Source organism: Scophthalmus maximus, chromosome 8 (assembly GCF_022379125.1).
Source record: "Scophthalmus maximus strain ysfricsl-2021 chromosome 8, ASM2237912v1, whole genome shotgun sequence".
NCBI classification, from domain to species: domain Eukaryota; kingdom Metazoa; phylum Chordata; class Actinopteri; order Pleuronectiformes; family Scophthalmidae; genus Scophthalmus; species Scophthalmus maximus.
In genome coordinates, this window is record NC_061522.1 from 8,863,426 (window position 1) to 8,888,026 (window position 24,601).

At 45.5% G+C, this 24,601-nt stretch overlaps 1 protein-coding gene across 7 annotated transcripts in view; it reads left to right on the forward strand.

The window, feature by feature from the left end:
• Nucleotides 1-24,601, forward strand: part of lef1 (lymphoid enhancer-binding factor 1) — a 91,196-nt gene that overhangs the window by 56,794 nt on the left and 9,801 nt on the right. For 5 of the 7 annotated variants that reach the window (XM_035635932.2, XM_035635929.2, XM_035635931.2 and 2 more), the window contains 6 exons: nt 15,103-15,232; nt 18,892-18,976; nt 20,168-20,287; nt 21,062-21,224; nt 22,029-22,136; nt 24,230-24,278. In XM_035635932.2, coding sequence (XP_035491825.1) covers nt 15,103-15,232; nt 18,892-18,976; nt 20,168-20,287; nt 21,062-21,224; nt 22,029-22,136; nt 24,230-24,278 — 655 coding nt within the window. The remainder of the gene's footprint in view (nt 1-15,102; nt 15,233-18,891; nt 18,977-20,167; nt 20,288-21,061; nt 21,225-22,028; nt 22,137-24,229; nt 24,279-24,601) is intronic. The other 2 variants (XM_035635934.2, XM_035635935.2) reach the window with 2 other exon arrangements.

A 24,601-nucleotide genomic window follows, 5' to 3' on the forward strand; every position in this document is an offset into this window, starting at 1 on the left:
AACTGTAGCAAAAGCAAATTCAATAGACTTCTTCTCCCACATTCGCGGCAGCCATCTTGGTTGTTAATGGAAATGATCAAGTGGCGCTCCTCTGTCAGTCATCGCTCCCATTTTATGTAAATGGCTGTGATTGGCCAGACTTGTCACAGGTCGGATGGAAATCTGTCTGCATAGGAGAGAGCCCGGTACCATCTGTGAAAGCGAATAAATATGAGCTCACTGATTGGTCAGGATTATTCTTTTTTTGGGGGGGCATTCATATTGATGACACAGTGAAAGGTCAGGGGTTTACTGAGCGAGCACTGGTTTTTCTTACAATGCAAATATGTACATTTTTACAAGTGAACTTCTGTTTATTTGCAGCACTCAACTAAACGTATGTATTTCTATTTTAGTCTGATTCAGAATTAATTTATAAGATATGTACAGCTTTGTGAAATTGTCATTCCACCATATGTGGAGATGTTCAGAGCCATGTAGAAACCCAGCTTAAATATACACTGTACATGTTATAAACTTAGTTTGACACTTTTGGTCAGAATTATCATAATACGTCCCACGGCGGTCGTGAAGTTTGATTTTCAAAGCACTTGGGATGTCATCACTCCAGGTCTGATGTGTAGTAGAATAAAACTTCACTGCTTTGATGAGCTTTGTCTTATTGTCCCAATAAATGATATGTCAGCTTCTTAGGCAAGTCAGAATTTGGAAATGACAGTTTCTAAATAAAGATCAACGATGCATTGGATGAGCAGAACGTATTTTTAAATGACCTAAAATCTATTTTCAGAGCGCGTTGCTGTGTTGCTGTTCTCGCACCCTTAAGTTAAAACTGCAAAAATCTTGTTTTACGTGTTCCTCCAAAGGTTTAAAAAACCCTACAACCCCTGAATAAACCTTTGAATAAAGTCATGAATGCATCGTTGACTAGATAAAAACACAACTGCAGGTTGTTCCTGGTTCTGAGAGATAAGAGTAGAAGGGTTCTCACCTGACTGTGAAGATGTGTTGGTGATCTTATGGTCATGGGCAACAGCTTGAACGGATAGCGATAGTATTGCTGCTTTTTTTAAATTTTCCTTTTAGTTTAGCTGCTGCGGCAGGGGGAGTTTAGAATGCTCCCTCTCTTTTGCTGTGCACTCTTTTTTTTCCCCCTTTGGACCCTCAGTTGCAGATCCTCACGGCAAGGAAGAGGGTTTGTGTGTGTGTGTGTGTGTGTGTGTGTGTGTGTGTGTTGGGGGGGTAGTGCTGCACTTTTCTTTGATGTAGTGGGAACGTGACGGATGTGCTAGCCAGTGTCTCGCAGCGTGGAATCACTAACCCAGGCTTACCTAACGGGATTTGGTAGGACCGCTCTGGTGTCCCTCAGTGCCATGTGTGTCCTGAGCTCATGCCCCCAGCACTACCGTGGAAGATCCCTGTTAAAGAGAACACTGCATTTACCAGCAGCCTTCCATGTACACACATAATGTTCTAGATGGAAGTTTTTTTTCTTCTTCTTCTCACAACAGGGTGGATATGCTGTGTGAAGTTTTTTGGAATTGAATGTATCATTTTGCCTTTAAGCAGCTGGACTCCATGTGATAATCACATTGTCAGCTCATTTAATTTTCTATAAGTAGTCTCCAGCACTGTGAAGTCTGTATGTATATTTTAGCCTAAAAATACAGTTATAGTATGTAAAGTAATTGGCAGATTATATGCCATATATGCTAAATTCATAACTTTCTTTAGTCAGGCAGCATATGTTTCAAAGTGTCACTCTGACATTGATGTCATCTGCTGTGCTGCTCCATCAAACGGTGAAATGTGTGTGTGTGTGTGTGTGTGTGTGTGTGTGTGTGTGTGTGTGTGTGTGCGTGTGTGTGTGTGTGTGTGTGTGTGTGTGTGGTGTGTGTGTGTGTGTGTGTGTGTGTGTGTGTGTGTGTGTGTGTGTGTGTGTGTGTGTGTGTGTGTGTGTACACATGAAGGACATCGCCGGAGACCTCACACAGAAGAAACACTTGGCGTCTCTGGCTCTTTGTAGTGCCGCGGGGTCTTGTTGTTTTATAAACAGCGCCATTAACACCAAGGTTTCTTCTTGTCCTCCGCTGTCTGGTGATGCCGGTTGACACATTCACTCCATATGCATGTTGCTAATCGCGCCATATGGTTGCAATCGCCTTATCAATGTGTTTCATGTCTTTTTTCTTTCTTTTAAAATTTTTTTAAATGGAGCTGAGCAGAGTGATTCTCTGTTTGCACCAAGAGATATGCGTAGTTTACAAATCCCAGTGCAAGGTCAAGGGTGATTTAGTTTTCCTGGTAGTGTGAGTTCATGCTGACTTGATTGGGATTTGATTTCAGTGTAAAAGTGTTTCTTTTCCTTTTCCTTTTCTTTTTCTTTTGATTTAATTATGTTAGGCAGTGTCATTTTATAAAAAATAGAAAAACAAAGTTTGCAGTCGATGTAATCAGAAACCCGATTTTCTTTCTGTTTGATACCAATTAGAGGTGAGTGATGGAGATGAAAGGATAGCTGTAGACAACGATGAAAACCTTCAAAGTGCTGAAAATGTGCGTGTTCTACACGTGCCCGTGCGAAGCCAATTGGGAGTGTCATGGCTGTGACATGCAGGCACACACTTAACCACTGTTGGTGTTTATTTTGGGCATGTTACTGCTCAAAGCGCAGCGCTCATAAATGATGACACTTTTCTTCGCTCCCCATCCTCCCACTGAATTGGAGGAAGCTTAACCAATCAAGCAGTGCTGCCTGGAGCCAGCCAGTCAGGCTTCCATGCTCGGGTCCCCACAACACCTGCTCAGGGGGCTTCACTCTTCACCAGCAGCCTGCCACTGATCTCCAGGGGTCAGTGGAAAGCCTCACCAAGGTTGTCCCTTATGCCCAAATCTGTTTGAATGGCCCTGGGTGTGGACTTCCTGTAAGGCTGCATCAGAAATGGAGACTTGAGGGGGCATGTGCATGAGCGGAGTGTTTTTGTCAATTTGTTGTGTAACTGTTGTCGCCATGCTCGCCGTTGTTATGACTGTGCATAATTAGACTGTGGGTGAAGTGGTTGTCTCTTGGTTAAGGCGTTGACTTTGGAGTCGGGGAAACTGCGGCCGAACGAGCCCCAAAACTGATACAATTTAAAATGAAACTTCAAACCTAGTTTCTGTCTTCATTGTTTGTTATGTAAAATATGTAAAATAATCTCCTACAGCACAAGTTTCACTAAATTGAGCCGGTTGAGTCGGTTGAGCCGCGGTTGAAGCTTGACAGTAGTCCCCAAAGCTCGATCACAGTACCTCGCTGTTCCCTGATATAGCTGTAAAATTAGTAAAAACATGAATAGCTTTATTGACTTCATCCTGACAGCTCGTAGGTCTATATAGAGGCGAGCAGTGTTCCAGCTAGTTAACTGCAGCAAGGGGAACAATAGGACCACAGGAGTGAAACATGGGTGCAAATCCTGCCGGCTGTATCCAGACTTCAGAGAAGCTCAAACAGCGCTCACTTTGTCCAGCTAAGAAATGGAGCTATGATCAATAGCCGCTCTGTTGTATGAAGTTGGTCAGTATCTGGTGCTCTCTCGCCCTCCCTCCTTCTCTTTGCTGTTTCATATTTTTCAGAAGCTCATTATTTCTTTCGGCTGTGGGTGCGAGTGCTAAAGAGGCTCACATGCAATGTGGATCTGACAGCGCTGAAATATTAATGGTCCCCAGTGTAGGAGGTTGGTATAAGGCCCGCATAGTTACAGTACAAAGGGTGCCTTCTCGCCACCAGGCTTTATTAGCCAAGCTGTTAAATGAATAGATGGATATAGCTTGCACTCTCTCTTCATGCCTCCTTTTGTGTTTTTCGCTCTACACATCAAACCACTTTCTCTCCGTCTAACTATTTCCAACACCAGGCGGATATGAGACGCAGACTCGCACGTGCGTGCGCACACACACATGCATGGGTGTGTGAGTAACGGCTACGCCACGCTGTTGAATTTTTCTGTGGGAGGACAAAGAGGAGGGCTCTGCTATCAGTTCATTTTGTGTGGTCCCGGCCATAAAAAACACCCTGTTCTTTGACTGTGAAAAAAGCTGCCTGTCTTTAATTTTTGGGAAACCAATAAAAGTTTGTCGCTCCTTTCATATCGGCTGCAGAATTGAAAACAAATGCTACATTCTGCCCTCCTCTCCTTTGAACTGGCCAATTATGGAGTTGTGAAAATAAAAATCAGTCTGTAGATCTCTTTTCCCCCTCTCTCTTTTCTTTCCTTCCTTCTCTCCCCCCCCCCCCCTCTCTCTCTTTCTCCCTCCCTCCCTCGTTCACTTTCTTTTTTTTCTCCTCCCCCCTTGTTTTTGAAGAAACCGAGGGGGATCACTGATGTCAAAGTCAAAACCAAGAGCATTAAGAAAACTGGCGAAATGCAATACAGCTGCAATCCGACATGACGCTAGAAAATAGGGCTGAGGAGCAGAAAGCCTCTCTCCCGTATTCCCAGGGCGCGCAACTGCTCCCGGCCTTGGCTTTGATCTCTTCAAAGCCTCCTGCCTCCTACTAGATGGAGAGTCTTGGCTGCCGCTCGTGAGCACTGGAGAGAGGCAGGCAGGCGGGCAAGCAGGGAGGGAGGTGGGGGGTGTTTTTTTGGAGGGGGGGGTGCCGTCGTCTTTTCCTTTCCAGGGCTGAAATCAATCACAGTGCCGAGGCAATTATACGTAATTCAACCCCAGCCAGATTAGTGACTCTTGTTACCTGAGCGACCGGAGCTCTGTAATCTGTGAGACACACCGGCCTCACCAGCAAAAGGAGTCGCCAAGAGCAGGCGAGGGCGCTTGAGGGAAAGGAGGGGGATTGACGGCAGAGGTGCTGAAAGGCAAGGCGTCCGTGGTGCCGTCCAACAGAGCAAAAAAAGCCCAGCACAATGGCGTGATTACACTTGCAGATGTAGCCATGTTCATAACAAAGTGGATGGAGAGAACAGAAGGAATGAGGAGTGCTGATTGCCATGGAGCTTGCTGTTTGGTGTGCTAACGAGCCTGGTCCCTTTTTTGTGTTAAAACACGTGCGTAATGTCACCTCCGCTGCGCCCGCAGCCCCCGCCATCCCCGCCACCACCATCATCCACTGCCTTGTCCCCCCCACTAATGCCATATCTCTATCCCTCATGCCCTCCACAGTCGACTCCGAAATGCAAGCTTGGCCAAGGCTCCTGCCCCAGGCGCCCAATTTACTATGGCTGGAGAAAAACTCAGTGGCCCCAAGTCACAGAGGAAAACAGCAGAGCTGAATGCTGCTCTTTCCCCGCTGCTGCAGTTCGTCTGATCTGTGCAACTGTTTCAGTGTCTTAACACACAGCAGTGTAACAATTTACACCCTTGTGCTTTTTTTACGTGGCTTACTGGGGAGATTTATCCCAATTATGTGTGCTCCTAGTTTAGGCAAATCTAGAACGTGGTAGGAGTTTGATGCTTATGACTAATTCTTGTTATGAGATTCATTTGTATGCCCCTTTTTAAGCCTATGATATTTTAGTATTGGATTCGAAATTAAACCTCTTAATTGGAGGTTGGCTGGAGTGCAGAGAAAAAGTTGCAGATTCACATTATTGTACCAGTTAATTGGAAAATATACGATCGCCTGGGCATTGATGCTTCCCTGCGCTCTGACTGTAAGCGCTGATGTCACAGGGATGAGAACAAGGCTTTGTTTTTTTTCCCTCAGTAGTCACTTGATGCGGGATGATGAAACTCACAAAGATATCTAGCAAGAATGTGTTTGTTCATCTGATGAGCTCGCCTTGTGCTCCATGTTTCCTTTGATCGTCGTACGGCTCGCTTGGTAATGGGAGGCGGTTATTTTCCTCGCCACGCATTGAATAAATCAGATATACCGTCCTGTTTATAAGAGGAGGTTGTTCATCAGCACCGCGATGTCTGCTATAGTTTTGACAAGGCAGGCAGGGAAGTGGAGCTGACTCTAAAAATATATAAAGGTCACGCTGAATGGATTATGTGGCATCAATGGAGCCACCGCCCAGCTCGGCAGGAGCCCTTAAATCCACTAGCAGCTATAACCCTCAGCTCAGGGGCCAGGTGACGCTTTTCATGTCCTCCAATGGAGAGACATCACAGAGGCATCCTGGACTTTGAGCCGCCCGTCATCAAACAATGCATCAAAACATCAAATCAGTCCACCCCCACTGAACCCCTATCTTTTGATATGAAAGATGGGGAAATGTAAGTACCCGCCGTGGCTCCTCACCCTCAAATCTACATTTATTTGTTCCTGTTCTTCTCGTACCACACTGATGCAACGATAAAGTGATTTGAATAAAACAACTCATTTACCATTTACTTTTGTTTCAGCTCTTCAAACTGACACCTAAACACAACACTTTTGCTCAAATAACAAGTTACAACTCATTCAATACGACAAACAAGCTTTTTGTAATAGACAAACGAGATTATATTCTAAGGTATGATTGGACGTAGCTAAGAGTTGAATTACAACCACTGTTCATTAAGCTTATCATTCAGGTTTGTGTCATCAGGTGCATGAGTGTGCGCTACAATGCTGCTGTAACCAGACGCCCTGGACCTAAGCAGTTTCTTTTGTGCTCCAGAAACTCACTATTACCATTTCTTTAGAGGTATCAAGGGATAAGCAGACGTCCGTTGCCATGTTGTACATGGTCATTGTTTTGTTTGTATTAAAGCCCGTAAAACCCTGACACAAAGCTAATTGACAGGGGCAGAGTTTTCATGTGACCGTTCAGATCCTTGGAGAGGTTCTTGAAGTGTTCCCTGCTTCTGTGGAGATGGAGAAAAGCCATTTGTTTGGAGGGGATCAGATTTGAATAGCTTTGTGCTTTTCATTCAGATCTTAGCAGGGGCGTGTGCGCCTGGCTAGAAAGAAACCCTAAAATGTGTGGTTTGATTAATGGCTAATTCCAGGCTGAATGGCAGTTGTTGGTAGTCTTTACCAGTTAATCCCTTAAAACGTGGATTCACACCCAAACATTGGGCTGCTGGTATTGTTGCACGGTCCGTAGTGTGACTGAGCCGAAAGGTTTGCAGTGTGTTCCGCAGTTACAAATGCTTCTTAGCACTGGTGACGTTAACCTTGCCTGTTTATGACTGCAACCAAAATGGTGATGTAATTTGTAACAAGAGGACAAACGTGGCTTTGTCTGCAGTTCTTCTCTAAATATGTCAAAAAAGACTGTTTTGAAAGTAAAAGAAGAATGCGTATATCTCCAAAAGCAAAGGTGCACTGAGGTGAGAGGATCATGTGACAAGGTCATAAGTTCAGATCAAGGCCAGGACACAGGTGTCGTAGCACCTGAGGCAAAAGGGCTTCTCTTGACCTGCAGGTTTCAAAGCGTTGGATAACCTACATATTAGACCCTATCACAAAGAAAGTGATCTAATTTAGACATTTTTCTGTGAAATATATTTTGTTTTCCAGAATGTCATCGATGGGACAGGCTCAGGCTGTCAATATTTTTCTTCTTTCTGTGCTCACATGCTATGTAGGTGGGTGCACATCTGTCTGAGTGAAACACAGAAGGAGAATCTAGGTCAATACTGTCTCACAGCTCAGGCAGAAGCCGCTCTCATTCAAATCACCTCCCCGTCCACGTTTTCCTGGTGTGTGTGCCGTTGAAAACCTTCCCTGCAAACACGGCAGCGCCTCTGCAGCCGGCTTTTCGCCCAGCTCTCCCTGGCTAGCTCGCAGTGCTAATATTTACCCCTTTCGTTTCTGTAATGTGCAGTCAGTGGCGGTGTTGCACCGGAGCTAGCCCGTGGCTTAGGGAGAAAAGTAGTGTCTCTAGCGCTCATCTCCACAGGTAGAGACAAACAAAGACCCCCACCAGACTCTATTTTCCCCCCTCAACGCTCAGCTCCCAAATCCAAACTGACAACCATTCATACCCAGAATACCTGGGCGAAAGCTTTGGGGGGGGGGACACTATCTAGGTGTAGCAGGCAAATCCCCTCTTGTTCGACGGATCTATGCAGCTCCTGCATGAGGCAACTCATCAGCACTTTTCCACCCATTCTGCAGGGCATTTTTTCTCGCCCGCTTTTCTCTCTGTCTCTGGTATTGTATGGGGGCTAAGGTTTTAGTGCACTAGCCACACAGAGTTAGTTTGTGCTGCAGTTTTATTTGTGTACATCTCGCAGGGCCTTCGTGTGTTGTTGTTGAATGTGGATGTTGGCACCACCGTGCTGCCTGGCATGAATGCAGCTACTCAGCAGACCAGAGCTGGCGTCTAATGATAAATCATGCAGTGTGTTAATGCAGCAGCGGGGTTGCTATAAATAGCTGCGTGAGAGGGATGCCGACTGATTCAGGAAGAAAAATATGTGTGCTCCAAACATTTTCTGCTTGTGGTCACTTTACAGGCTGAGTTCAAACAACCCCCTTGATTTGAAACACACAGCCGATCACGTAAATGAGGCAATGATGCAGCCAAAGGCGTCTGGCTCTTTTGATTTTCAACAGTGAGACACGCTTACATGGTCCAGATATACCAGGTCGATGTGTCCACATCACCAGTCCTGATAGATGACACATATCTGCAAGACTTGTGTCATCCAAGGTGTTGCTAGCCTTTTCAGTGAACATGTCTCGATAGATCCAACAGAGAGCAGCCATGTTCTTTGTGGGGGTATAGATGCCAAGTGGGTGCTCATGTGTGTGCGGTCTGTCTTTTGTGTATGTGTCCGCATGTGCGCTCGCAGGCCTGCTGACAGTGGCACTTCAGCAGAATGTTTGCCCTTTCCTCAGTCCTTTGATGTGACCAGGTCCTGCTGTGATAATGAGCCCTATGCCCTGCCGCAAGGTGAACATCCTGCAGTTCGCCCAGGGCGCTGCCAGAGCAGCGGCCCAACCCCCACCACACCTCCACCACACACACACACACACACACACACACACACACTCTATTCACGCACAACAGCGGAGGAGGCGACCTCCACTCAGAGCTGATAAACTCCCACACAGTGCTCGGATAGTGTGAACACGGTGACAGTCATTCGTGTGGCATGGAAACATTTACATCAATGTGCATACAGAACACACCACATGGCAATATGGCTGGATGTGTTGATCAATTACAGTTTTTCAAAAATTTAAATATATTATGGTCACGTGAAATGCAATGTTTACAAGTACCAAAGCCACATGCCACATCCCTCCATCAAGTTTGGTGCAAGTCAGTTTAGTAATTTTTTTTGTATTCTGTCTGAATAATGAACAAACAAGCAAACCAACAATTGGACACAGGTTAAAACATAACCTCCTTGGTAGAGTTGATCATTACTAACTGCAGTGAAGCTCCATTGTTGTTAAAAACCCAGTTTTGGACTGGGCGCCATCTTCCTTTATTATCACGAGTGAGTAATTAAGCAACGTTTATTTAGTGTAGCAACAAATGTCTATTTGAAAATTCTGAAACTAGTGTCCATTCAAAAGGATTGTCTGTTACTATTGTAACAGTAAACGTTTCAAATAAATATATTCATTATCTCTGTTGATTTTTCCCGACAAACCGCACAGTAGACTCTGCACTTTCTTTGGTCTTCAGCAATACCGCCGCAGAGTTTGAAGACGATTGGATGAGCGTCCGTCAAAAAAATTGAAATGCAGACAAGCAGATGAACACATGCTTTCATCCAATTACAAATGCAAGAATCTTGGCCTGTCTGTCCAAGTCTCATTTACTTAGAGGTGAACATCTACAGCAGGACTGAAGGGGCTTGGGACTAAAAGCTGCAGACCAGAAACTAAAGAGATGTTGCTGCATTAGTTGTTTTTCATGGGATTTGCAGACCTCCACAATGATCCTATAACTGCATTACACAGATTTATTGTATTACATTTGACAAAATTCTTCGTACTTGGAAAAACAAAATCATTTTACTTTTTAGTCACATTGTTGGATCAAAACAATAATTTGAACAACTGATATTGAACTTTTTCCGAATCGTATACTCATTATACTCTAGTGCAATGACATCGACCCTTTAAAAACAGGCTGTTGTTGTTCTTCTCTACTCTTAACTCGCTGTAGCTTAACAGGAAAGGGGGAAAAAGCAGCTGGATCATCTCTAATGTTCCGTTGCTCTCCGCTGGGTTTTTAATAGCACCGCAACATATAGAAAAATTAAGAGTTGAACACTTTAAAAAGCGGATAAATTCTTTTCATCAGGGGAGGCATATTTCACACAAATTATCTTGCTCAGAATGCCAGTGTGAGCTCACGCTAGAGCGATCGGTTTGCTCCGAGCACACGCTCTTCATGCCAGCTGAAGGATGATGGGTAATCCACCTCGTCCTATTCAGTTGTGCTTGTTTGTGGCGGAAAAAACTTGGCTGATAATGGCTCCTTTGTGTTTGTATGTAGCATGTATGTGTTAAACGCATTAATCGCGTGGTTATTGCAGGCTCTGATCCCTTCACCATGCACCATAACTGCATTTTATAGCATGTCTATTGGGTTGGTGCAGTTGTTGTTTTTTTCTCTTTTTGATGTGAATTCATGTTTATACAGTGGCATGTGTCAGTCATGTGTTTTAATGTGAGGTGTTTGACTTATGGCTTGTGGGTCACGGTGGTATTAGAGGACGGTGTCACAAGTTTTCTTGCACATTGAATTTCTGCTGCCACTTGGCCACTGAAACAATGACACTGTATATATATATATAGATCTAGTACATTCCTTATTTTGCTATCTGAGTAATTCACCAATCACCATTTAGCTTTGTGTTTTCTTTCATACCCTTTTTAAATTTTTTTTCCCATTTTAACCAGCTGGCCTCGATGTCATTGCCTCTCTTCACCCTTTGGACTCGGAGTAGCACGCAGGGTTTATGCCTGAATTGAAGAGAGGGGGGGGGGGGAGAAGAGGGTTTCTTTTTTTGGGAGGGGGGGTCACAGATGTAAATTTCTCTCCAGGGCAGGCTTTTCCTGTTATCCGTAGCCTCCTCCACTCCTGTCCCTGTGGTTGGCTTCACTTGTTCGTCTCATTACCCCGGGCGCGTGGCGCTCCTTCGCTTGCTGCCGGCCTGGCTTTCTTCTCCATTAATTGGGTTTCGTTACATTAAGCCCCCTGGCCAAGGGGCCATCCTGCCAATGAAACATTCCATTTTTAGCACTCCGCTCAGAGCTGGTGGGGTTCAACCCGCTCCGTGAATGGTAATTGGTTATTTATTTAAGCTTCCTCAGGTTGGTCTCCACAGGATTTAGGTAAAGAGGGAGGGGAGGAAGGAGACGTAGTCCCATTTCTTTCGTGCGCTGTAACCGTGGGAGGCTATGGCCCGAGAATGTTTGCTCACTTTTGTTGGGAAAAGGTTGGACGACGTGCACACAAACACACCTGGGAGTGAACACCTGGTCTGAGGGTGACTCCGTCGGATTGCAGCAGTGGACACACCCTTGCTTCATACTCAAACTTTCGGCATTGACCGAGGCGATCTGTCTGTAATCTTGTCTTCTTTTATGAGCCACATTGTCCGTGGAAATGGTAGCCAAAGACTATTTAAACAATCACAAAAGGGTGTGTGCTCTCGACCAATGAATTATTGTTATTTCTAAAGATATCCTCAGGAGGGAATTGTGTCATTTTAAACAATTGATACCATTTGCCCTTAATATCTTGCCTTATTTCCTGTTAATATCATGGCCCTTATATGAATATTTTTTTGGTGCATCCTTTTCCTCCAGAGTGCAGAAAATCCCCTGGGTAGATAAGGTTGGGTTTTGGGGTGAGAAGGGCATCTTGATGAAAAGATTAAGCAGCATGGGAATCCATAGCGACCACTTCTTGAGCTGCCATCTCCCCAGCTGTTTGTGAAACACCTCACATGGTTTCTGCACACTTGATTGTGGCTGCAGGCGGAAAGAGTCCTCATTGCATATAAATTACAGAAGTGGGAAGCGATTATTATAAAAAAATTCCTGCTTTCCCTTTTTTCCACTCCACTCCGCCGAAGTGGTATAATTGAGTGGAGCACAAAGCCGTGCTGTGAGAGGAGAGAGGGAGAGAGATGCTAAAAAGGCAATATTGCAGGGACAGTTGTTCCATATTCCACATTTTTAAACACACACACATGCCCAGCAACCATGGCAGGATTTTTGGTGGAATTTGACAGAATACAATCTCAGAGACACCGTCAGAAAAATCCCCCCTCAGAAAAAAACAAAAAACGAAACGTCCCATTTCCCTTACCCACCCCCAATTTCAGACAGCACGCCAAGTCACTGGCTCCTTGTGCTGAAACACACTGGAGTGTCTCCTCCATGGAGGGCTCCCTGCCAGCTCCAGTTCCACACAATGAATTTCTCTTAAAACCACATCTGAGGGGTTCTTCAAAAGGGCCGGCCAAGCCTGCATGTGGAATTCCAAATGGAACGTTTTCTTTTCAATCCTTGCTGCCTCTCCTCTTTTGCTCTCCCTGAAAATATATGAATAGAAAGATCCTAAGCCTATTATTTCTCCTGTATAATAAAAGGGACCTCCAATATGGCCGCTCTCCATCGCAACACCGCTGCTGCCACTGAGGGCTTTTAGAGTCGGGGACGGCGGATGAGGATCCAATCGCATCGGCGTGGCATAGCCCTCATTTTCGTGGTCAGTTGAGTGTCTGCCCTTCTCCAGGAAATTGGTGAAAGGATGTCGTGCTTTTTGTCTGTGAACTCGCCAAGAGCCGCAAAGTGGGCACAGCAAGTGAACAAGTCTCCACCTGGAAGTATTAAAAATGATGGCTCCATGACCCTTGGCTCATAATCATTGTAATGTTAAAGTGACGGATTTTTCTGAACCCTAATACAGTTGTCACAGTCTTATTGTTTGTATATCTTCAGATATATGAAGATGTATGAAGCCACAAGGACAATTCATTTCTTCCTCTTCTAGTTGGGGCATGCAGTTTGTGTAAATGTGCAACCAAGTAGCCATAAATTCTGTATTGGTCACAGAGGCCTGCGATTTTTCCCTGTAGGATTTTGTCACAAGGGAGGCAGTTTATTAAGCAGTTGAAAAAAATAGGATTTGACAGCCGTAACTGGGAAAAGCACCAAGCTTTCTTTAGGTGCTTTGGAGTCAATTACCTTTAATTCTTTTGCAGCATCGTAGTTTATGTGTGAGAGAGACTAACTTTTGTTTCCACGAGCTGTTTTTTGTCTTTCTGTTCCCTTTGCTACAAGTTGGAGAAGACTTCCAGCTAAAATGATAATCCCCCAGGTTCTTATCTCATTCTCCAAGGATAACACATGGGAGTGGAGAGGCGTAAAATAATATGGGTGAGAATGCTATCATTTAGCCCCTGGTGTAGGCATGTCTCAGCCGCCCCGGTCCTGGTTAGCCCTCCTTTAGGGCCAGCAGCCCATACTAATACGCCCTCCCCTCTTAGGATGAGGTCTGACACGCCCACAGCCACAGATTATCCCATCACCTTTGACTCTTGTTAGCCGGGGTCAAAAAACCAGACTCACCTGGACTGGTGTGAAAAGCGGCTGTGTCATAGCTTTATGAATTATCAGGGCAGGTCTGAAACATGCAGTGAGTGGAACCTCAAACTGTACAGTGTGGACTGTGGTGGATGATGGCAAATGTGGAACTGGGGGGAAAAAAACGAACAACTGGCCAATTGGAGATGAAATTCTTAGCCTGATTAGGAGCTTGATGTGGATGACGCTTCATGTGGTTGGGGAGTCTGAGCTCTTTTTGGAAACCACTGCCCTTTGTGTTCCTGGTGAGGACATTCCCAGAAAGTGGGGAGAGGGATGTGGGGGGGTCAATCTTAAGTTGAGAGTCGTGCCAGTCTATGAGAGGTCCGGGAAAACTCAGACATTCCAGCCACCCCTGTGTCCAGGGTGTGTGTGTGTGTGTGTGTGTGTGTGTGTGTGTGTGTGTGTTAGCACCACAGGAATGTCACCTTGGCACACACCTCACTAGGACAATGAGGTGAGAGCAAATAAAGAACAGTCCCGTGACTATAGCATCCGCATAGAATTTAAATTTAGATGCGCATCCTCAACAACATTACTAATCAGGTGACGTTCCTGTGGGAACATCTGATTTCCATTTCGTGAAGCTCTTTCTCTTTCATCCAGAGCTGCAGTTTGGTGCAAGGCGCGTCTCACCCAACGGTGAACCGATGTCTCCCCGATTAGCCATATATCCTGTGGAGGTGATATTTTGACTCCAGCTCAGCTCTGGGCTCAGATTGTAAATAGTAGATTTAGCATGGCTAAGCATTACCATGTGTTCAGCGCCGCTGAAGCATGTAAGCGCTGTTGGCTGGGGGCTGGGGGCTGGGGGCTGGGGGCTGGAGTTTTTTGGGGCCTTGGCTCGGCCTATTTTAGTTGTCAGACTCAGGAGGCAGGTCTCTCTGAGTCAGCTCGGGATGGGGGTGCTTGTGGCCAGGCCACTGTTGACGTGATTACCCCTGCATTAAGTACCACTGCAGACATCTGTCTCACTCGTGCTCTCTCTCCAAAGCCCCCCCCCCCCCCCTTTTTTTTCTCCTCCTACTCCATCCCTCATCTTTCCTTCCCCCGGCTCTTGCTCTGTAATGAACTCCCCTTATTCACCAGCTAATGACTGCCTTTGATCTCCCGCCTAAGACCTCTGCTCTAACTCTACCCTGTGAGTCTCTTTTCTCTCCCCTCTCTTTGCTCTATCGCTTGCTCGCTCCTATTGGCTCCAGCTCTGCTTGCATCTTTCTCTCTTCAGCTGTCTCAAACACGCTCATGCGCCTCTTTGACTTGTTTTCCCTTGTTTTTTCCTCCTTCCTTGAGGGAATGGTGTTTTTAATCCTGCTGACCTAGGCTAAACAAAGTTTTGAGGTGCTGGGCTACTGCTACTAAAAGCAAAGAAATTGGAAAAATGTATTTTTTTCTTTTCTAGACCATTTTAATAAGATTCACCAACTTATTCATGCAGACTCTGTTCTACACAATAGACCACGCGCAATGTGTGCTGTACCAGTCGCCACATCATGTGACAGGGAAAGGCGCCACATTGAAGCTGGAAAAATGCAGCTGGAGCTCATGTGTAATGTCATCATGTTTTCATATAGTTTTTAAAAATCTCCTTGTATTTGTATCCGCAGTCCAACAAAGTCCCCGTGGTGCAACCGTCCCATGCAGTCCACCCACTCACCCCACTGATCACGTACAGTGACGAGCACTTCGCCCCAGGATCTCATTCTGGCCATCATCACCAGGATGGGAGCAAACAAGGTAGGAAGCAGACCATGACACAGCACTGGCAACCTGTGCAGCAACTGTGTGGAAATGCACACACTCATGGTTTGGCTCATTATCCATCGAGAGAGTCAAAAAAAATTTTAAGTCCGTTTTCTGTAACAGAACTTTGTGAATGATCATATATTCAGGATGTTTCTTGTCATCCTGTTATAAGTTTGAAGTAGTGGAAATATTTTTTTTAGATGAACAGACCAAGAATTATTAGGTTAACTCAAACTTTTTCTCTCCAGTTACCAATTCTTATACCTCTGCGCAAGGTATCTTCTGATGCTAAGTACTTATCCGACACCACACACAGATTTAAAATGTATATACCTCACTGTGTGGAATTCATTTTAGGCTCGATGACAACAGTAGGGCTATAAAAAAATATGCGAGACAAAGTTGCACCATTGGTCAGCCGTTTGAGGTTTAAACCTTTTCTATTGACCGTTGCTCTTTCAAAATGATCTGGCGCAAACTACTATTATATCATCAGGGAGTGTGACTCATGTGTGTTGGACGCTCCCATACTCTCAGCTCTGGGGTCAGGTGTTTTGCGGAGTTCTGCCTGCCGAGAACTGCATGCCCGTCGCGGGGAAAGTGCACAGCTTAAAAAAATGCCTGTGTTATGCCGAGTTAACAGTGGCTTAGCTGCCCGGCAGGAGAAGCACAGTTATGACATGATTTCATAACTGACCTTTGACCTAGACACAAAGTTTTATGCTTATATATTTAAAAAAAGGAACAAATTATTGAATCTTCAATTTTGCACACCCATACTTGGGCCAGTCATATCGTAGAGTTTTACCTAGTCTTTTTACATTACATTAGATTACATTCATTTAGCAGACGCTTTTGTCCAAAGCAGCTTACAATAAGTGCATTCAAACATGGGGATATTAGTAATCTGTCAGTAATAAATCAGAATGAGTTATGATTTGATTGGCAACTTAACTGAAAGTAAAAAAAAAAACACTTGTAACACTAGTAATTCTAATGTTGATAATATAGTAATAATAAAGTAGTTTGGCTTTAATAAAGAAATATACAGTATTAAATTTGTCAGGATCCACTGTCCCCTTAAATAAAGTGGCTTAATAGAAGCAGGTTCAGACACAAAATGATTTTATTAAAAATACTGCAGTCATGCTGAATGGTGAACTCAGTCTGCACTCAACTGAACAATAAGCTGATTTACTTTGTCAGGAATCAATAGAGACACTCAAACCAAAATATATGTCCCAGCAAAGTTGTCCCTCTCTGTCAGCTCTAAGCGTCAACTCATCTGAAGCAGCCTGTGGGATGGTGCGCTCAGCTCCGCTGCCCGCTCCCTCTGCTCTCTTTGCCTCTCCGTAACAAACATCAAGCCACAGCTCTGACAGCTGCAGAGGAGCGCCGCAGCAACTTGGACGAGCTCCTCGGCCCCGCGCAGCTGGAGACTGCCGCAGCTTCTCTTGAAAGCGAAACAGACAAACGGGCCCGGCTCCCTAGTTTTGTCCCGCACCTTGTCTCTTCTCGAGACTTTCTTCTCCCGTGGCTGACAGTTGAAAAGGAAGAGAGGAATCAGACAGGGGGTTAGGCGACGATGATGAAGATGATGATGAGGAGGAGGCCAACTATAAATAACAAAATAGAACCGAGCACGAGGACGCAGCTTAGCGAGATGAAGGGAGGGAGACATATAAAGAATGTGTGCTCCACATATGCCAGAGGACTCATGCGGCCGACACGTTTTGTTGAATATTTTTCTAATGGAAGCACGAAAGAATTGTGTCGACACGGAACTGAGGACACGCATTCGGCTCCAGCAGCTTGTCATGTCGTACAATTTATGAAGTAATACTCTCCGTTTTTACTTTTTTTGTTGTTTGTTTGTTCTAGCCAGTCCACAGAGATCCACTCAATTTCTTACAAATGCAATGGAGCGGATAGAAGAACCCCTGGAGCTCTTTTTTTTTACTATATTTGATCTTTGCACTCACAGCCCAACAGAAATCCATGTCCATGCCATGTGGTTTGCAGAATTAGCTGCAAATGATTTCCCTAGGCATATTCATATGTGTATACCAGCAGAGCTGAGCTGAAAATGCTTAAAACGAATCCTCTCTTATTCTCTTTCTTGCGGTCCCTCCCTCTCTCCTTCTCTCTCTCGCTACCATATCGACCAATTGATGCTCTGCCGTCCTTAGTGGGCTCAGACTTTGATCTTCTCGTTAATTATGAAAAACAATCATGGATTTCTCATTATGAGCCCTAATATGCGCAGGGCCGCAACGCAGGGTGGAGGTTTGAACAGGCGGGGGGGGCTTTTGAACATTTACATTGAAACCTTTTTATATTGTATTTTGTTAAAAGATAAATAAAATGCATAAGTTAGGAACACTAATTTGAATACAGATTATTTCCTGGTTTTTCAATGAGAGTCATGTCAGTGTTGCTTGTTTTGAGAGGAAATGCGAGTGTGAAGTGCTGTTGGGTGTCAACGGGAACGTGTGAACGGAGGGAGTGAGTAATTAGGCACCTTAGGGGTGTGAGTGACAAGGTTAACACGCCGGGGCTCTCTTCTCCTCCCTTGCCGCCTCACCCCTTGCCTCCTTCCCTTCTGCCCTCAGGAGGGCCCTAAGGAGTGTTCGGTGGGGGATTAGTGGGCAGGGGGTAGTGCTATGTGCGCTTTGAATCCAGGGTTGCAACATTGGCTTTGGAGATATAAGCCCCTCGCTCGCCCTGCCTCTCAGAGGAGGGAGGCCCCCTCAGACCCCAGTTTGGAGAGAGAATGGGGAAGAGAAAGGATAGAGGCAGGGAGAGAAGGCTGGCTCCAGCCGGGATTAGAAGATGGTGCTAATCTGGAGGCATTTGCCCTCTTTTTGTGTGTTTGTCTGAACATACTTGTAGAAACGCTCCACTCGTCTATGAACAATATTTCTCCATCCAAACACATTGGATCCTATCATTACTACCCTCTGCTGCAAAATAAAAAAAACAAACGGGTGTCATACAACGATAAATAAGCCGATAAATATTAAATTTTCGTCATCCTGCAGCCCCTTTCTCGAGAGGAGACCCCCTCGACCTTGAAACCCAGTAGGAGCTGGCAAGCTGGAGATGGAGAAGCTTAGTCCTCAAGATCCGCTGACAGTTAGTCCAAGTCAATCCTGTGTCTACAGGGAGATCTCCAGTCCCTGCCACAAAATGGAAGCTTCAATTAACCATCTTAAAGACACTAAACCACACTGGAAGAGATCTCGCTAAGCGGAGAAAATATCATCCTTTTCTACTGGCTGATAATGTGAGGTCAAGAGGGCACTTTCAAGCCCTGGCGTGTGCACTGTCCTTGACTTGTTGTACAGCAGGATGGGGATGAGTGGAGGCTTTCAAACTACAATGGTTTCGAAAGAAGTTTTAACTTAGAGGCTTGTTGGGAAATTTATGTTATGACTTAAAACAGAAAATCTTGATGTGATGTTAAAACAACCTGATAAAGGATGTAGATGAAAGATCATTTTCCGTAAATGTTCCTGCTTTTGTGAACGCCTCCGACTCGGACAATCTCCTCCTGCGTTCTTCATATGTGAACGGCAAAACTCTGGAAACGGCTTTACATCTGCAATTCTCTGCATCTAACTGCCGTGTACCATTGTTTTCGTTTTCAGGAATGCCAAGGCATCACCAAGACATGACCAACTTCTACTCCCTATCTCCTGGAGGAGTGGGGCAGATCACCCCACCACTGGGATGGTGAGTCACAGACGGACACAAGCAAAAAAAATCAACATGCACAGTTGATTTGTGTAAACAGGGAGCAATTAGTTTCCTGTCTCTCCACATCAGATGCAAACTGACACTGTACTAGCTTTGTGTACTGATTCGGGGCAAGCTGACCTGCAGCAGCAGCAGCAGCAGCCTTCACAGGGAGGTCTGCCTCTGGCTCTTCCTGCTGCGCCGCTGCGGCTTCAGCCGCACCGCTCCTCTCTTTTTTGCCAAGCACACATGTCAAACACATCACCGCATACGTGCCCCTGCATAACCATATGGCTGCTTAACCCCCATCAAAGGTTTCTGGAAGCACTTCTCTCTCTGAGCCTCACTTCATGTTTGTGAAGTGCTTTCTTTTTTTTTGTTGTGTCTCTTACCTCCATTTCCTGTGCCTTTCCCCCGGCTCTTTTACCCGACATATCTTACCTTCTTTCTTTCCTCCTTCCTTCTCGCTATCTTTTTCTGTGTCAGTGTGATGTTTGCAAAGACAGGGCTGCAGGCATAAAGTGAGTGATGCCAGATGTAAGGTGCATGATCGGGCGACGGTTGAAGCCCCGGCAGTCTCCCCCTGCTCTCCTCCTTAAATCTGAATACCTATGATATACGTGCCCATTTTTTTATTTTAGGAACTTTTCTCAAGCTAGGAACTTTCTTTATTTGGGTTTTAGAGGCCTGAAAGAGTGACTTTACTGAATTTCAAAATAAAGAAGTGAAAAAAAAGGTTAAAAAGAAAAAAAACAACAACGTCAATTTGTGTATTAGAGTCAACACAACCCGCTAAATTAATAAGAATTTGACCATTTTGTTTTTGGTAATTTTCATTTGGGACATGAAAGCTTCACTCCACTACTCTTCCTGGAATATTGATAGAATGATGTTGATGAAGTCAGCGCTAAGAAAAAGATATAGAGCTACAAGAACTGTACACACAAGACGTGTTGTTAGTGACCCTGTTCTCACCAGCCTCTTTTTCAGCAAACATGCTCAAAGTACTAAGCAGTGAGCATCTAACATCGATAGATCTGTGGTTGGATTTATTTCCTTGTTTGGTTACTGTCATATCAGAGTGTGTTTTTTCCACTTCGGTGACCTGTAGGAGACCCCTACCCATACTGCTGACCTTACTCGTGCTCTCTGCTTAATTAAAGTGCATGTTGTCTACTGTTATTGCAGGTTCTCACACCACATGGTGCCTGGCCCCCCAGGCCCCCACGCCACAGGGATCCCCCATCCAGCCATCGTCAACCCGCAGGTCAAACACGAGCCACCGCATGAAACGGACATCATGCACATGTAAGTCCTGCCAACACTAAATGGCTTTTATCAAACGGTCCCACACTTTTGCTTTTAAAAGCTCAAGTCTGTATCCTCCCCCCACCCACCCCTCTATTAGGGGTTTTCTGAGGCGACATACTTCCAGGTATTTGTGCACTCCAGCACTGCGGCAGGCCATCGCTGAGCAAACCCTCAGTCAGAGCCTTGTTCTCATTCCCTTGATGTGAGCAGATAGCAGCGAGGGCCCGTACTCCACTGATAACAGGCCTGTGCTTCATTTGGCCTCAGGGATCACAACACACTACAGATACAGGTCCTAGATTAGTGCTCGGATGAACTCAATTCACATCCCCAGTGTGTGCAGCAGGGATCTGATATTTCCATTATTCATGGCCATCCTCATACCAGAACTGTATATCAGATAGGTTGTTAGAAAGTAAGTCGGGAGAATGAGTAGAGTCTTTGGAGTGTGTGAGTTTGAGCATTTGGTTTTAAGTGATTTAACAATGTGCTGAGGACAAAACGGGTTTGGTTGCCATTACTGGTGAAGTAATCTCTCCGCATGACGAGCTGCAACTGCACAACTGCACATGATTAAAGAGGCAGGGGCCCATCGCGTGGCAACCCCTCTCACGCTGCCTCACCATTGGTTGAGAGCAACCAGACCTTCGCTGACGTTGTTACCATTGTTCTTTTGCTGCTCTTTTATTTCTCTGGATTTCTAACGATTCTGTTTCTACTTTCTTTAACTCCATCCGTGTTTTTGTTTTGTCCTTATTTTTTTAATTGCAGGAAGCCCCAGCACGAGCAGAGAAAGGAGCAGGAGCCCAAAAGACCGCACATCAAGAAGCCACTAAACGCCTTCATGCTCTACATGAAAGAGATGCGTGCGAACGTGGTCGCCGAGTGCACGCTGAAGGAGAGCGCTGCCATCAATCAGATCCTGGGACGGAGGGTAGGTCACGTAGTTGTTGTACATTGTTTCAACGGTCTCATTCTCCTTTTCGCTCAAATTTTTGTTTTGGTGATTGGGTTAAATCACCAAGAGATCACAGATCACGCCAAGGCTCTAAAGAGTCGGTACGGACTCTTTTTCCCCCTGACCCAATTAGTTTAAAAAGCACAAGGTTTCCTCTCTGCACATGCAGTCTTTTATGAACTAGCCTTGATTATTGTCATAATTATCGCCCCAGCCAATTACTTCCCTCTCTGCAGCAAAGATACAAACTGCCTATCTAACTGACATTTAATCAAATTGGCTTTAATAAAATATGCCTGGATAATGGCACGGTTGGAAATGACAAAATTTGTTCCTTTTGAGGATTGGGGAAAGAGTGGAACCACAGAGCCATGTTAAAAGCCCTAACGAATAGACCCAGCGGTTGAGGCAGCCAGCCACAGCAAAGCCTAGTTTGTGGCCTGCATAGGGTAATTGCTCGCTGACATAGTTTGCATAAAAAGCGCCGCTAAATTGGAACCAGTGTTTTGATATGAAATCAAAGTCCCCTTCTCCTGTCTCCTACTCTGAGTCTTTTGCATGTTAATCTCTTCATCATGTTTCCCCTTCTTCTTTGTCTCTCTTTTATCCCGTTTTATTTTTCTACAAGAAAAAAAAACGTTTGCAAGTTTTTTCTTCTTTTTTTTCTTAAGCAAAACACCACCACACTTCTCTATGCAGGGAACATGCAAGTGCATGCCAGTAATTGACTTTTTTTTGCTATTTCCCCCCCACCCCCTAATCTCCTCTGTACTGAAACAGTGGCATGCTTTATCTCGGGAAGAGCAAGCTAAGTATTATGAGTTAGCCCGCAAGGAACGGCAGCTCCACATGCAGCTCTACCCAGGCTGGTCCGCTCGAGACAACTATGTAAGTATCAACAGAACAGATTGGCAGAGGTGCGCCTGTGTGTGTGTGTGTGTGTGTGTGTGTGTGTGTGTGTGTGTGTGTGTGTGTGTGTGTGTGTGTGTGTGTGTGTGTGTGTGTGTGTGTGTGTGTGTGTGTGTGTGTGTGTGTGTGTGTGTGTGTGTGTGTGTGTGTGCGTGCGTGCGTGCGTGCGTGCGTGCGTGCGTGCGTGCGTGCGTGCGTGCGTGCGTGCGTGCGTGCGTGCGTGCGTGCGTGCGTGCGTGCGTGCGTGCGTGCGTGCGTGCGTGCGTGCGTGCGTGCGTGCGTGCGTGCGTGCGTGCGTGCGTGCGTGCGTGCGTGCGTGCGTGCGTGCGTGCGTGCGTGCGTGCGTGCGTGCTGGTCCTTGTTATTTGTCTATGTCAAGTGTTGCATGAACGGCACACAATAGTCACGCAAAACAGGCTAATCCACACTAGTCTGCTCCATGATAATAGGGTCCATTCGTGGACCTTTAGTTTCAGCCCAATTTGTAATTCATAAGACTGTGATTCACTGTTATATTAGCATCCACGCTGAAATAGATTGTGGCATCATGGACATTGTTATCGCCACAGTGAGTGAAAATTGCCTGGTAATGGTTATGCTAGTCTTTGATGTTCTATAAAAGCTTTGGGTGTAAAAGGCAACTGTCGGGCTGAGTAGTGGAGGCTGGATTGTACGTAGAGCGTTCAGCAGCAGCAACCCGTTGCTCCTCTTGCTGCCCATTTTGTTCTTTAACGTGGGAGGTTCAGCTGGGTTTAAGATGTAGCCTGTTTTCGGTGTGCATCACAGTGTGTGTGTGTGTGTGTGTGTGTGTGTGTATGTGTATGTGTGTGCGCTTGCGCGCATACCTGTTAGTGCATGTGGTTGGATGTTGTCGCGATCTGTCCCGAGTCTATGTGGTGTGTATGAATTTTGTGAGAGAGCACCAGCCTTTATTAAAAGTGTGGCTCCGGCACTCACATTCACTCCACCACCAAAGTGCTTTGTGGTGTTTATCTGCCTCCCCTCGGACACCGACAGCATCCCCCCCCCCTTTCTGCCTCCACCGCTTCCACTGCAAAAAGTGCCTCGCTGAGGGGGAGACGGTTTTCCCAGCTCTGCCATGCAACATCAGCTAGTGACAGTTAATCCAGTTCCTCTTTTTAATTACCAGCTTTGTTAGTACAAACATATTTGGGAGAGTGTGGAAAAAGATGCAGTGTGGAAAAAGTTTATTGTACTTACTGGAACAATAAATGCAAAGGATATGTTTAAGGCGAAACATTTTGCATCCCTGTGAACGGCGTCCTGTGACCCCCCCCTCGCACAAGCAAAATCTTACACAGGCACCACTTCATGCCTGGAAACACCCAAAATAAGTAAGGCACTGGCATTGACAGCAGGTAGCATTCATAGTTTTTCAGTTTGCCCCCTCTCTCATCCTTTCTCTCACCCACTCTCACTTAGTCTCGTCTCTTCCCTGTCTGCCGCAGCAGTGGAAGGCAGATTAGCTCATGAATAAGTGGATTAGCAGACTTTGCAGCAGGAAACCAAAGTGCTGCTCATATTTGACTAGAACGACTCTGCGCTGCTATCTATACCTATAGTCTCCCCCCTGGGGATTTAGCATAAGCTATAAATCCTAACACACTCCCACCACCGCGCTGCAAAAAGAGTGTCACTCTTCAGTCATTGAGATAGACCAGCCTAATAACAGTGAGCATCTTTAATTGCACTCCACGTTGATGACGGGACTTGGAAAAGTTAGTGGAGATCTGGTCACAACAGTAGAGCAAGCTACCACTTTTTCATCGGGGATGGCCACAGCTCAAAACAAGGACCCAGAAATAACAGAGGAAGTCATGTAAAAACCAGTTGAGAGCAGGTAAAGCACACTTCTACTGAATCAGACTCTTGGTTGATCCGTCCCCTCTCAGCGTGGCATTTTTTGCGGCGGAGTCCGGAGTCCAGGGGATGCTGGTTGGATGCCCAGCAGGGGATGAGTGAACATGGCAGTCAGCAGCAGGATATCAGAGTGGTCTAGTGAGCGTGAGTGCTGGAGCCACACTTTATGCGTTCCTCTGTATATTTTTTAGGGAAAGAAGAAGAAGCGGAAGAGGGAGAAGATGCAGGAATCGACCACGGGTAAGCAACAGTCCATCCAGTTCCTCCTGCTCCTTCTGTTCTTTTTTTTTTTTCCTTTTGTCTGTTGCATCTTGAGGTTGAGAGCTGCACCATCCTCTCATAGAATACATGTCATCTTTTACAGTATATTGCTGCATTTTAGTAATGCACACCCTGTGAAGATGTAAAAGAACCTCATCTCTGAGTAGACGTGGACAAGAAGAGGTTTACACTAACCAAAACAACACCGATTCTGTCCAGTGAGACTGTCTTTATTGACACCTCCCAATGCATTTGTCCCCCTCTCTCTCATCCCTGTCTTTACATATTACACCTGCTTTGGG